The following is a 14226-nucleotide window of genomic DNA, read 5'->3' on the forward strand; positions in this document are numbered from 1 at the left end:
TTGGAATGGAAATCTTTGGAAGTATCTCCCTTCTCACAGTGTTTTTCAACTTCTCTTCCTGGTTATAGCTGCATCAGGTTTTTGAAAACAGAAAAAAAGCGAACAAAACACTGAATAATGGAAATGTGTTTTAATTGGTATTTGGTATATCTCTAGAAGGTGTGATGTGACCTAGGCAAGCAAAGTTGTGAACAAGTGAAAACTTGTATTCGTTGTTATTTTAAGTAAACAAATTCACTCATCGTACTAAAGTTTACTTAGCTACTGTAAATCACTCATTACTTGTTTGTACTGTTGTAGGGAGATCCAGTCCTTTCAACATAAGCATCTGTGTTCCCATACAGTTAATAGTGAGTTATGTATTCATCTCTATTGACTATACAGGCGATAGTCACTGCCAGAGGGCAATCCACATCACTGGAGTTCTGTGTTTACCTATCCCCATTCACTAGATGAAGAATCAGTGCAAATGCTGGGTACCAGTGTCTGGTGGGGGTCCAGACCACTTAATCGTTTTCTGATGATAGGTGTCCAAATAAACAGGAATGGATCCTTTCTGTCCTCTCTTAGAAGACAGCTTACACATAAGGCTCTTGGTCACTCAGGGAAGGGTTTGCATCACCCTTCTGGGTTGATGCAGTGGTTGATGGTTGAACAGTTGTACAATCAGGAATGCAATGCCATAGGGTCAGAAGGAGAACAGGCAAAACTGGACTGATGTAAACTCCATACACATTTTGTGGAGAATGCTGGGAATACTTGAACTGCACGCACCTAGCTGGATGCTCTTCCTAAAAGACCAAAAGCAATCTACTCTTTTCTAGTGTTCCTCTTAACGAACTCCAGCCTCGCTCTGGCTCCAGCCCTGGCAGCTCCATGATTTGGGTTTAACAAAAAGAATGCAGACCACTTCAATTACCTTTACCGTTATTATAAGTGCCTTTTTCTGAGATGTGTTTTTGGGCTGATAGCTTGCCCTGGACTGATCCAGCACTAAGTCTCAGCACTAAACCCAGACAGGAGTACTCATGAGCATTCACGGCCTCCCAAAGTGGCTTTCAGTGAAAGCAAACATAACCCTCATTCATTTTGATGATTTGAAGCAATACGGGCAAGCAGGTGGGACTGTGGAATTTCGGTGTGTGTTCATCGGAGAGGGATAGAGTGGGCTTTTTATTACTTAGGACACTGTCCTCAAGCACCAAACGTAAAATTACATTCAAGGTCAGTAGGACATAGTTACCCTTGCAGCATGTGCTGCGCTTGTGTTTCCAGTAGCGTGTGACAGAGAGAAATAGTAGACGAGAATCAAAAATAGGTTTTTATAGAGCAGTTGTCCATTTCCAGCATCCCAAAAGTAAAGAAACTGATAAGAAAGTGCATCAGATCAGACATCATTTACATTTCTATTTCTGTGTAAGTAGAGCCAGAGTTAAATGATTCTCATCAAGAGATTCCACCACGACAGTACTTGTGCTGTTGTACGTGCCTATATATCCGCTCCCTCGGTTACTGTCATGAATTACTGAACAAATCCATTCGGCAAGTAACTTTGAAGAAAATGTTAACTGGAAAGTTATTTCATAAAATAAGTTGCCATAAAATTATTTTGAGAAACAAGTCACTGTTTTTATTAGTTATACTTCTAAAATACACATTCATCACACAGTTAAATGTTTGTATTTACAGTTTAGTTGGTCATTGGAAACACTTTATGGTGAATTTTGAGAATTGAGCTCTAAATGTAACATTTTAAAATTAGGATATAAATATTCCACTAGTCTTTTAAGAAATCAAAAGACTGAATGTGCTATTCATGTCAGGAAAGCTGTAAGAAATTAAGCTCTAAGTGAAGACTTTTTTCCATCGTATTTTGAAAAGTGGCTAGTATATCTTTAGATGTATACTTTTACTGTATAGAAATGTGGTATAGGTTGCTATTTAATGGCATTGTGGTTCAACAGTTCCTGTGTAAACTAAATGGTACAGCTGTTCCTTAAGAAGAGACAATAATTGTGTGATCTATTTTGTATTATAATCCCTGTGCTTGAGTATTTCTTGCTACTTACCATTATGCAATAGCAAATAACTGTATTCGACAAAGGGTACCCATTATAATTTATCAATGATATCCACAGAAATATACCATGACAGAAAATACGGGCTATCTGTTAGCAAGTTAATGGAGAAATTTTTATTATTCCATTTCCTCAGTGTTCTATAAGGGGCATTATCAAAAGAAGCTGCACATAGATTTAAATATCTGGGCCAGATTTCCATTCCAGCCTTGCATAAGCTTCTTCCCCCATGGCCTTTCTCACTTAATATTTCAGCAATTACAAGTTTTCATTTCCCTTACATATGTGCAGGGATGTGACTTAACCAATTTAAATGGATTCTGCCTCTATCTGGTTGACACCTCTTGCAGAGAAAAAGCAAGGAAACAAAATGGCTCCAAATTTCCCGACATTAACTCTGAGTTGTTCCTGAAGAGAGGGACAGAGAGAGTTCCTAGTTGCTTGCAAATTTGTGTAGCTGGAGTCAAACTAACACAGTAAGAATGTGACATTCATGGTATTTTCACCATATACGGTTCTAGATGGAGCTGCAAGTAACATTTGTTTCCATTAGTACATGAATGGCAGAGAATAATAATCACTCTTCTTGCTTGATTTCAGAACTCTCTCAGAAAATGACAGTACCTCTTTACCACTTGCTGACTCCTGCACCAGTCCTACTAAAATGGATTTGTCATTCAGTAAGACTGCCAAACAGTGCCTAGAGGAGATATCTGGTGAGTAACAGTAAGTCAGGAGAAGCCTGTGAACTTCTTTATTTACATCTGTTTCTGACCAGGAGCTTTGCAATGGGTTGAAATAATACTTCTGACCTCTATTCGTGAGCGGTATTCAATATGCAGAAAATCTGGGTCATGCATAGCTAGTGCTTCAAATGCACAGTTCTCTTATCTGAACTGCCTCCTTCTGTTCAAATATCATCTTCATCAGTTTTTGCAGAAACGGGGCTTTCACAAGCTAGGCTTTCAAGTCATTATCGTTAGAGTCATACTGAGTGCTCCAAGAGGAGCGGTGGAAAATCTACTTCAGAATGTTTGACGCTGTGATGCATTTAAGATCATCAAATTAAATCATAACATCAGAATTGAGACATAAATTACACAAGATATATATTGCTTTTATAAATGAGTCTATATTCAGAAAATGAGAAAACGAACAAGTTCTTACTATTGTACCTGACTTTTAAGCTGCTGCTAGAGGTAAGCTGCTAAAGGTTGTGTTCTGGAATTCCTTGTAAACCCTGAGTAAAATCCTTATTAGGTTACAAATGTGAGGGGATTTTTTTTTTTTTGTCATATTGGAATAACTCCTTTGAAGTCAACAGAGCCATGCTGATTTCCATCAGCCCAGGATCTGGCCATAACTCTGCCTATGGATGCAAAAAGCAAAGTGTGTCACAGCTGACTTTCTCAGCAGGACTGAATTGCACTGCAGGGTTGTGTGGGAGTACTTTCAAAGGGACGCTTCACCAGGGCTGTTTCGTTGGGGGTTGGGGGTTTATCTTTTGTTGTTGTTTTGGGTTTTTTTCACTAGCATCTTTATTCTTATTATCATTTTTACGAGAATAAAAGGTGAAATCCTGTCCCACTGGATTCACCTGTAGTTTTGCCCTTTTACTCCAAATTTTTAACATTCAAATGAATTTATAATGAGTCATGTGGTTCTTCTTACACAGTATAACTCACTTTAAAGCAGTCATTTGACACATCAGTCTAAAATTATCTTTCCACCAGAAGGGAAATCAGATGCCCAAGCTTTGTGGGACTGCCTTGGCATTTAGCTGACTCATACTGAAATTGAGGTTTTGTCCTGGTTTGTCTCAGTCCCTTTGGAAGTTTCCTGAGTCCAACACCCCTTATTTCCACAGCCAGCTTTTGTGATAAATATGTCATCCTGAAACATGGTGTAATGTTCCCTAGAGGTGACGCATGCCTATTAAAATTAAAGTAAAAAATTATTTTTAATTAATCCAGAAATCAGACTCATTGGTCTTGCATGTGTAAAGAGTATAATTGAAACACTAACAGAAATCAAAAGATGTTTCAAGGAATTATCCACAGATGCTAAAAAAACATTATATCCATTCAGTACCTGCTGAAATGATCAAACAGGATATCATGTCTCCTGGCGTTTTACTGTTCTGAACAGAAAAGGAACAGCATCAAAAAGAATAAAATGGCCTAAAGAGCACTAGACATCAGAGATGTTTCTAATCTGATTATTCAGACTCCGGCATTAGCAGTTGTCTGACATAACAAGCAGCAAAGCAGAACCACTGGGAAAATGTGGTCAATGGTTTGTTGTATACAGAGGAAAACAGATGTGTGTCACCCATAATTGGCTGTTAGCAGCAAAAAGAATGAATGGATCAAGTACTACATTTGCTGAATAAGTAATTGTCTGCGTTAGTGAACTATCTCCAAGTCATTGGTGATTCTGTCATTGGTGAACCTGCATGGAAAAAATCTCGCGTGATGGCTGTTCAGGGGAGTATTCCATGATGGATTAGCCATGAGAAAGGACAATTAAATTTTGTTACTTAGGAACATCTTTATTCTGGTATGATCAAGGGATTATACTAGTAGTAACAAGGAAATAAGCAAGGGTTATTTCCTTGATTTGGTCACTTACATCCAGGGTGTTAAGAGATGAATCCAGAGTTTCTTTCATTTGGATATTATCATTTTCCTGAAATCTTCCACTGCTGCTATGGATGGGCATCATCTTTATATTATCTCAAGCTTCTCTTGCAACTTGGTAGCCAAACACACTACCACAATATATTGGTAGGCAATAAGGATCAATAAAGATCATGCAAGGGACTGAGCATCTGTGGAAACCACTAAACAGCTTGTAGGAGAGGGTTCATAAAGTGCTGTCCCACCTGTATTATGTTTCTGCTTCATTAGTCTTTATTATTTTTACAGTGACAAATATTTGCAACTAAGGCTAACATGCTCAGGACTAAGATATCTTAGCCCATATCATTGTATAAACTGTCTCTCTACTTTCATAATATTTACACACTTGTGTTTGTTGTTGTCTCTTGGTTGAAGTTTACTGCTCCCATAAGTAGCTGAGCAAATCATATCAGAGCTCCTAATCCACTTCAGGGCAAAATCAGCCAATCAATCTTAAGCTAATGCTGTAAGCATGGCTGGTTCAAGGCTTCTCCACGATATAAGCAAAATGTGGATGGGGAAAAAATAATTTTAAAAAGATTTAGTAGTGGTTGTTCAGGCACCATTCTCCCTGAGTGATTCAGGATACCAAAACCAGGCTAGTTTCCTTGCTCTAGTGGTGGACGGTCATGGCTCTGTTATCTGTGCCCAGCGAGGCAGTTCACATTCCTTCGCCACTGTCTGAAAACCAGTGATGGGGAAGCAGAGAGGGAAAGTGAGAAGCTGTAGGGGTAGTTTCCAGTTCTCCTCTGCTGTATCTTCCTCCCTGTTTCTGAGAGAGACAGTTACCTTTAAAACCTCTCCTGTCTTCCAGCTCAGAGCTGATGAAAGGATGGGGCAAAGTCAGAGCACAAGCTACTTGTTTCCTGCCCACTACTGGGCAAGTGATCGCTTGGTTTTACTTGCACAGCCATGAGAGGAGGATGGCGCTAGAAGGCAATGGAGATGGTGAAGCTGGTGTAGGCACGGACCCAGAGGTGCTGCCCTGATAACCTGAACCACCTCTTTATTTATAGCTTGTCCCCATAAATCTGCTGCCCTAGGTAATTTCCCACATGGCTTATGCCTAAAGCCAGTTCTGCCTCTTGGTAGAGCTACTGTAAATCTGGGTTTCTTCACTGTTCCTCCATCTCTGCTGGGAATTTGTTCCAGATGTGATCTGCAGTGCTTCAGACTTTTTTCCTACTTCTTGGGGTTTTTTTCTCTGAATATTCCACAGCTCAGCCAGAGCGGTCCCAGATGTTTCCACGGTGCACATGCACAGTAGGTGTAAGGCTTCCTGCACACCTTGGATCCCCTCTGCGTGCACGGTGCCAGTGATACCCGTACTCACGCTGAATGAGTCCCATTTGTAGGCACGGGTCACCAGTGCAGTAGTTTCAGTGCATTCTGCATACGGTAGACTCATTGCACATGTGGCACACAGATGTGTAGACTTCTGTCCAGGAAATCCCAGACAGAAATTTGGGAGTCCTAAATAAGGACCAGTTCTGCAGTCATGTATGAACACTCTTTCTTGCATGTACTTTATGTACCAGTTGCCTCAACAAGACTACTCAGTATCTATGTTTCTGCAAAACTGGAGTGTAACTTTATAGACAGGATTTTAAAATGAGAATGGAAAGAAAGGCTGATAAAGTAATTTGCTTTGGCGCTTGTTTTTCATGGTATGACTATGAACAAGTTGTTCAGACTTTCTTACCCCGTATTCCTACTTGTAGTAGCTGTGACATTTATCAGTCTCTGCTGCAAGTTTATTGGAGAAGGATGTCAGTAAGGTAATTATTTAATAATCTGTTGTAAACTGTACATGTCAGTAGCTACAAAGTATTATTTTATGAAATCAGTGATAGTGCTTGGCTTTAACAAGTGTTTACATGTTCAAAGAGCTTAATGCAAAGTGTTTGATTAAATAATTATTCATGAATTTACAAATATTGACTAATTGCAAAAAAATCTGAGGGATGAAGCAGAAACGAAAGAGTAACTTTAAGAGTTATAGGCCAATATCAATGGCAGGGTTAGCACAAAACCATTCAATTTTCAAGCTTTTATGTTTACTGTGCTTCTTTTTTGGTCTCTGAAAGAAATAGTTAATTAATAGGTGTGGAAATAGTTTACAATATTTTTTTTTTCAAGTAAGCTTGGCTGAAGAGATTCATAATCTTATGCATTTGCAGATCTATTACATAATTCATTTGTAACTATGCACTGAGATTTCAAAGAAAGTCTTATCTGACAGCAAAATTTGTCCCTAGATTATTAGTTCTTAAAATCATTTTTATAATTCCTTTTATTAAAGAGACAGTAAAAATAAGGTAATATGTTTACACTGACTGTGATGGGTTGGGGAAGTTCGCTGTGCTGTTCTTGATTTAAACATATTCCTGCATGGTGGGTGGGGAATACACTGAATTGCAAGGTAGTTGGAGAATAATGCTCTGTCATGACATTTGCTCTCTTCTGGTCTCCTATACTGTCTGCTTAGTTTAGAAAGATGTATTTGCTTGTTAGTGTATTTCATACCCTTAAAATGGAGGGATGAGCTTTATAAAAGTATTTTTCAATAAATAAACCTGGGCATTTTGCACATTGTAATTTTATGTTTTGTCGAATGACACCCTGCAGAGGGGTGTGGTAAAGCAGAAGGATAAATTCAGCGTTCTTTGTGCTGAGCACTTGATCCGAGATGTACGTATGTGTCTGCTGTATCTGAGGATGATCGTGATGATCTGTCTACCAAGTGAGCCAGTGGGATTAATGGGAGAAAAGTTCATATAATCCTGTAATTAAGGGCAGTAGTATTGTGTTTATACACACGAAGGCTGAATGAAGGTTGTGCGATTAGCCCCAGTACCTCCATATCCCAGCATTCAGCATTTGACTTACTGTGTTTTTAATGTATGTAGAAAAGGAAATGAGACAGGTGGATGCTGGAGCTGCCAGCTACCCTCACGTGGCTCCCACACAGTTCAAGTGTCATTCCTGTAGCTGGACGATGGTCCGTGACCTGTGTCCTGCTGGAGCTGGGCTGCAGTGAATAGCTCAGGCGGGAGAAGAAACAGGTCAGCAGAGACACTGGGACCTACTGGGTTGCCCAGGACCCAGCTGTACCCCTGCCAGAGACCCTTCCAGCCTGGAGTGGTGTGGCACCTATTGCCAACACCGTACATTGAGGTTTGGCGTGGCTCATTGGGTGAAGACATTTCATCCCCTGCCATAAGTTTTTCTGCTCCCAGCTGGAAAGAGGACTAAGCATACCTGGCCAGTTCTGGCAGTCTTGTATCTGGTTTATTCATGATCAGAGCTGAGCGGCCGCACCGTGCATTGCTTCCCTAGCAGAGCAATGCTCAGCACGAGGGAGTACACCCTGTCCACAGGGCTTACTGAGGCCAGATACAGCACCGCAGGAATGACAGCTACATATGACCAGGCACGCATGCTATGAGCTCGGCGTGGAGGCAGAGCACGTCCATACCTGCCTACAGCTGACCATGGAGACAAGCCACTGACTGTAGCTGTTTGGGCATGAAAGGGCGGCTGAGGAAGTTACCATTCATTTATTTGGAGTATCAGGGAGAGATTCAGCCTTGCTGTTTATGGTAGGAAAGCATTCTGTTCCCTTGATCCCGCTGCACCGTAGTGCAGCGTGGGGCCAAATCATTGTCCTTCCTATTAATTTGGAACATAGCAACTGAGAATACTGTACCAATTTGAGTATAAGTCGAGGTTTTAAAACCATTGAGTGGGAAAAGAGTGAGATTGCCCTTCATTTTGCAAATTGCCTATTGTAAATACAGCCCTGTGAAGCCTTTCTAACAAACTCAACAGCTTCCTCAGCCGTGCTGAACAGGCTGTTACAGCCACACGGCGCCGGCAGCGCGTACCGGTGCGGGAGCATGCGGGCAGTGCTGGAGCTCTGCTTCCTCAGCCGGGGCCGCGTCAGCATCCACACCAGCGCACCGGGCTTTGCTGCAGGCAGGCACCAGCATGTTCATAAAAACCTTTCAAGGGGCCATATGCCACTGCAACTGGCAGGCCCTGGGAGTAAACACAGCAGTCTTACCTTTTGTTTCCATGCTGAAGCATTGGCAGGCATTTAATATTTGGGATGATTTTGTACTCAGGCTGACAGAGCATTTTCCTTGTCTCCTCTTATTTTGACTTTGTGCGCTAGGTGGGGAGGGGACTGGTATGTCTTCTTGTTGTGGACCCTGTCTTTCTAGGAATGTGTCAGGGATTTAATATGGAAAACCATCATTGCTTGAGACCACTGATTTTTTTTCTAGATTACTACTGTGTTTATGAGGGCTACCTAGAAAAAAATGTACCCTTCCTTTAAAATTTCCAAGAAGTTTCTCCCATGTATTTTTTTTCCTTATATATCTTTAACAACTGTAAACTGAGCCAGCAAAAAGCAAGAAGTACACTGAGGCTTCTGTTAACACCCGTTTATTCATACAGGAAATCTGCAAACAGTCTGTAATTCTTAGGGTGGCATTTTTAAAGGTTACTTCCCTGTCAAGGTTTCTCAGGTAGGGATTTGAGACAAGCATGTTTTCACACTGACAAAAGCAGTATATTGTTATACAGCAATTTTCATATTTGTAGATTTCTACATAATGTTTTATGAAATTAATTGCCCCTAGATAAAAAGTTTGCACCTAAAAAATTAGAGTGAAATTCAGCTAGTTCTTTGTTCATCTATCTATTATTTCTGGGACTAATATCTTTTTCTCTGTGAGAAAAGGTATACATTTAAACATGTCTTCTTTCTCTCTTCATAATGTATTTAAAAACAACATTTAGAACTGGTGAACTTAGTCCAGACATGATACTGAGTTGCTTTATAAAAAATTACTATTCCATTAATAGGTTCTCTTCAGAAGATCGTGAAACAATGATTTTATTGTAGCTTTTTAATTCCATACTAGCCTCTGAATCTCACAGAGATGCAAACAAGTTGTATTTTAAGGAGAAAGAAATTAAATATTTCTTTTTATAAATCACCTTACTGGGTAGGTACTGTTGTCTTCCATTTTTAGCTTCTTTATGATCTTAATTTTTTTTTTTTTTTTTTTTATTTAGAGCAGAAATTGCAAGACTGAAGGTCCATTTGCAAATCTGCTTTTAGCTTCCTGCACAGGGATTAGCAGTGATATGGAAGAAATAGTTTGTCATCCTTACCTTTCGAGGAGAAAAATAGGATTTGACTGTGAGCTAGGTCTGTTACTGTAGCATCCTATTCAGGTGAAGCTGTGTCTTGAAACCTGTGGCACTGTAAACTGGGCAGAGGCTTCTGTGTCTCGGGTTTAATTCACCAGGATGTTTGCTGCCATGGCAGCCAGCAGCATTCACTGCAGTAGCAGAGAAGAGTCATATATCTGGGAATGCAGGTTGAATACTAAAATGTAAGGAGGCTTGTGCAGAGCTTTGCTTCAGTGGTTAATTTTGGCTCTTTATTGAGCTCTGACGTGGAGGCTGTACTTGCAGTTCTGTGTCAGCCCATCTAAAGTGAAGAGCCGTGCACTGGGATCAGTCATGATCTGGTGAGAGGGGGGGGAAAAGCCCGAGACAGCACTTGTGCCTACTTTGGATTTCAGAAGGCGGCAGCAGCTGTAGACAGAGATGCAGGCCCACCGCTCCGATGAGACCGGTGATTGGATGGAGAGGGGAAAACACAGTTGGCTTTTGGGATTACTTCTGTGCTGGAGCAGAGTGTTTGATCAACTCTCTTCCGCTTGAGAGAAATCCAAGTGAAAATGACTGTAAGTACTGCAGATTAATGTGACGGGAGAGAAGTGGCTTAGCAGAGACAGCAGCATAATTTTAAAGAAAATGACTGTGCCTGTCTAGTCATTTACAGTACGTACCCTGCATGTTTGAGCTGTGCTTTTCATTGCAAGTGCAAGTATGTGCTACCTGGGATATGCAGTGTGCGGTGCTGGAGGGATCACCTCCCAGACCTTTCCGAAGAACTGAACTGCTGTCCGTCTCAGAAATATGAAATCTAACTGAGGTGAAGCCCCAGCCGGAAAGATGCAGCGATCTGCTGAACTGTCAGTGTTTAAAGGCAAGGAGGTTAGAAGAGGGTGTGTTCGTCTTCAGAAGCAGAAGTCTCTAACCAATCTCACGCTCATCAGCGAAGGGGAGAAGAGGCGATACTCATACAGAGAGAACTGGTTTGGAAACGCCTCCAAGTCCAGCCAGAGTTACCATCAGCGGGAGGCAGAAGCTGGAGGCAGAGGCTCCCTTTCCAAGGCACTCTCACAGTCGGTGCACTCTCTCTGCCACCCCAGCCTCACTGCACCCCAAGTGTTTCAGGCGAAACCACCTGCTGGAAGCAGGGCGTCCAGGAGGTCGGGAGACCAGCGTATAGGTGAAGGCTTCAAGATTGACAATGAGGAGAAGGGAAAATCAGATGATGAAAATGCATCCTGCACGTCCCATTTCTCCAGCAGGAACTGGGCAGAGGAGGAGGAGGAAGGCTGCTTGCGTGAAGGGACTGCACATCTGGATGAAGATGTCATAATAACAATGCTGGGGGACCTAGAACAGGTCCTTTATACTGATATTTTAGGTAAGTTAACTTTGGCTTGACATCAGGAAGGGCAGGAGGAGACCCAAGTGTTAGCACATATCTGCATGGACCAGATTTTTGATCTTGACAGTGATTTCGCGAGACAGAACTGGGTTTATTTGCAATAGTATGCAAAAATAGGGTCTAGACATTTCTTCCTTGTTTGCTTACTCTTACCTCTAAAGACTCTATGAAGTGAAGACAAATGTCTAAATCACTTTTGACGGGTGCATAAGCAGCAACAGCCTGTGAACAATTGAGCATAGTTTGCTTGGCCAAAATAAGGTGAAACATTTAAGTGCTATTAGTTTACTCATAAATAATTTAATTTTAGTGACATTTGTTCTCATGAATTTAAAATTGAAATCTTGAATCCAAGGTTTGGTTTAGATAGAAAATGTCTCGGCCCACCTACAAACTGTCCCTCCGGTATTGCTTCCCCCTTCGCCCCTGCTGATAATTTCATCCATATACATGGAATTGTGAGTGCCAGGGCTTCAGTTTAGTTTAAATAACCAGTTTAGTTATATCAGTGCATGCCAGTGAGCATTTGAAGTCCACAGCCATAGGTGCTTCAAAAGGCTTCTGTGTTGCTGGCTTTACTTTTCATCTCTCAGCCCTTTATAAGAGTGCTCAAAGTGTTCATTTCCAAAGCTTTGTTCTTCAGCCAGTCAAATGGTTGAAGTGGCTGCTTGCTTTTCCAAGGTCATGTAGCATGTGTCTAGCCTGCAGGTTCTTTGCTGGTGGATATGTTAGCCCTGATTGTGTTTAAACATTCAGGATAAATTGTTAGCTGTGTATGTAATGTAAAAAGCGATCATCTCAAAATAACAAAGAAACAAGTGTTCTCTTTTTATGCATACCTTTTTGTTGTTAGACAATACCAGTATGCACAAAGGGGCTTCTCCTACAGATTAGAGGCTTGTTAGCAAAGGAAGCTGAGCTCTCCACCTGCCCCTGCTCCTCTTCACCTGCGTGTCCCTGAGCAAATCCCTGTTCTCTTGTGAGCCTCAGTTTCCCTACCTGCAGAGTAATACTGGTACTTTACTTTGTGAATGGAGTTAATATCTAAGAGTGGACAATTCTCTGGGGAGCTACTTATTATTTGTAAATCCTTTTATGAAAATCAGACAATTAATGGAATTATTATTCTCTCATTTATCTGCTTTGGGCTGTAATTACATGTGCAGAAGTACTGAAATGATTATGAACAGTATTATTAAATGTGCAATTATGGGTGAGCTTCAGAAATGTGAATGTAAAAGTTTAACCTAGGTGGTTAGTGATTTCTGTAAAATGTTTATTTTGATGTCCTGTGTACATATCTCACACAATGGAAGAAATTAACCTGTAATGCTTCGCTGCTTATAAGTAAGAATTTGGGGACAATCTTTTGGGATATTTATGTTTAACATAAATAATGAAGCTACAAGTGATTTGAACAGATTATATTTCATGGGGTCAGTAAAATATTTACATCAGACTTTCTTGTAAGAGGAACAGAATTTTGACAGAAAGTTTCAGGGTACATCTTCCTTATCCCAGTCTCTCCACATATGAAATAGAATGGCTTTTCTTCAGCCTACAAACCAGAATCACTTGAGATAACAAGCCAGGGAGCATTTCTGATATGTTAGGTCATGCAAATATGGCTAGACTCTATGATGGCAGTGGGCCATAGTAACAAGCAACAAGGTGCCTGGGGGAGTCTGGGCTCCCTTTGAACCCATGCAGCGTGTCCCAGTCCTGCTGCCGTAAGCACCATAGCGTCTCTTCTAGAAGGCACGATGTAGCTGGCTTTCAGAAAAAAACATATTCACCATCCCTATGGTCCTCTGTACAGAAGGAGGCTTGATGTAGATGGGGAGCCACAGTGCTGTCCTGAAAATGTAGGTAATGTCAGATGCAAGTTAGGTCTGAGGATCTTGCATTCTCTCAAGCATCATGTTCAACTGTTTATACTTTCTGACTTGTTCATCCATGGTACAGCATGAGTCCGTTGATACGGCCTTAAGAGAAGGATGGAAAGAAAAAAGAAGAATTATTTTTAAAACACTTAATAGTTACAGTTATGAGGATTTTGTATGTAGTACTATGTAGTATTTTAAGATCATAAAACTCCAGTTGTACCTTTTTTAGAAAAAAACGGTGGAAAGGTTTTGAAATTACCCCTTGTGTCACTGAGAGATCAAAAGAGATTAGACCTCAAACTTTTCACCTTTCCAGGATAGAATAACACCACTTTTTATGGTATAATTTGTCTGAAAGTAAAATATTCTTCTCTGTGAAAATATATTTTGGCAGTTTGCCATATATATATGTACCCTTTTTTTTGTATTGCAATTATACCTTAAGGCTTTGTTATGCTATTTACTGTATAATATATATTTAAAAAGACAGTTGCTCTCATTTTTACTGCAAGAATTTGCAGTGTTAACATACAGCAAAGGACAACTGACAAGGATAAACAAGGAAGGAAAGGGCAAAGTCACTGCAAATATGAATTATATTCAGTTCCTCAAATAAATATAAAGTATTGCTTTGCCTTTAATTCTGCCCACTTGCACCCTGCAATTTGTCTTTCTGTGTATAACAGAAAATTGTCTTACACCAACAAGCTACTGTTTCAGCCCTGGTTTGAGGCAGGGCAGGTAGCAGGTCCTGGGTCCCCCCCCATATAGGTATTGTGGCAGGAACAGAATGTGATCCTGGAAGTAAATCTGAGTGCATTTGGTGGAGGGGGAAAAGCAAAGGGCAGCGACAGTGAGGAACTGAGTGCACCGTAGGCAACTGCCTGGAGGCAGGCACAGACAGTCTGCCTGGGAACTGTCTGGGCTTCCAACAGCAGGTTCAATCTAACAGGACTTAATGGTCTCCAGCTTTGCCT

At 40.8% G+C, this 14226-nt stretch overlaps 1 protein-coding gene across 10 annotated transcripts in view; it reads left to right on the forward strand.

Moving 5' to 3' along the window:
• Positions 1 to 14226, forward strand: part of NAV3 (neuron navigator 3) — a 576126-nt gene that overhangs the window by 445660 nt on the left and 116240 nt on the right. For 9 of the 10 annotated variants that reach the window (XM_076333407.1, XM_076333424.1, XM_076333396.1 and 6 more), the window contains one exon: positions 2679 to 2794. In XM_076333407.1, the coding sequence (XP_076189522.1) occupies positions 2679 to 2794 (116 nt within the window). Of the gene's footprint in view, positions 1 to 2678; positions 2795 to 10323; positions 11340 to 14226 lie in introns of those variants that run through there. The other variant, XM_076333440.1, reaches the window with a different exon arrangement.

The sequence above is a fragment of the Aptenodytes patagonicus genome, chromosome 1 (assembly GCF_965638725.1).
Source record: "Aptenodytes patagonicus chromosome 1, bAptPat1.pri.cur, whole genome shotgun sequence".
NCBI classification, from domain to species: domain Eukaryota; kingdom Metazoa; phylum Chordata; class Aves; order Sphenisciformes; family Spheniscidae; genus Aptenodytes; species Aptenodytes patagonicus.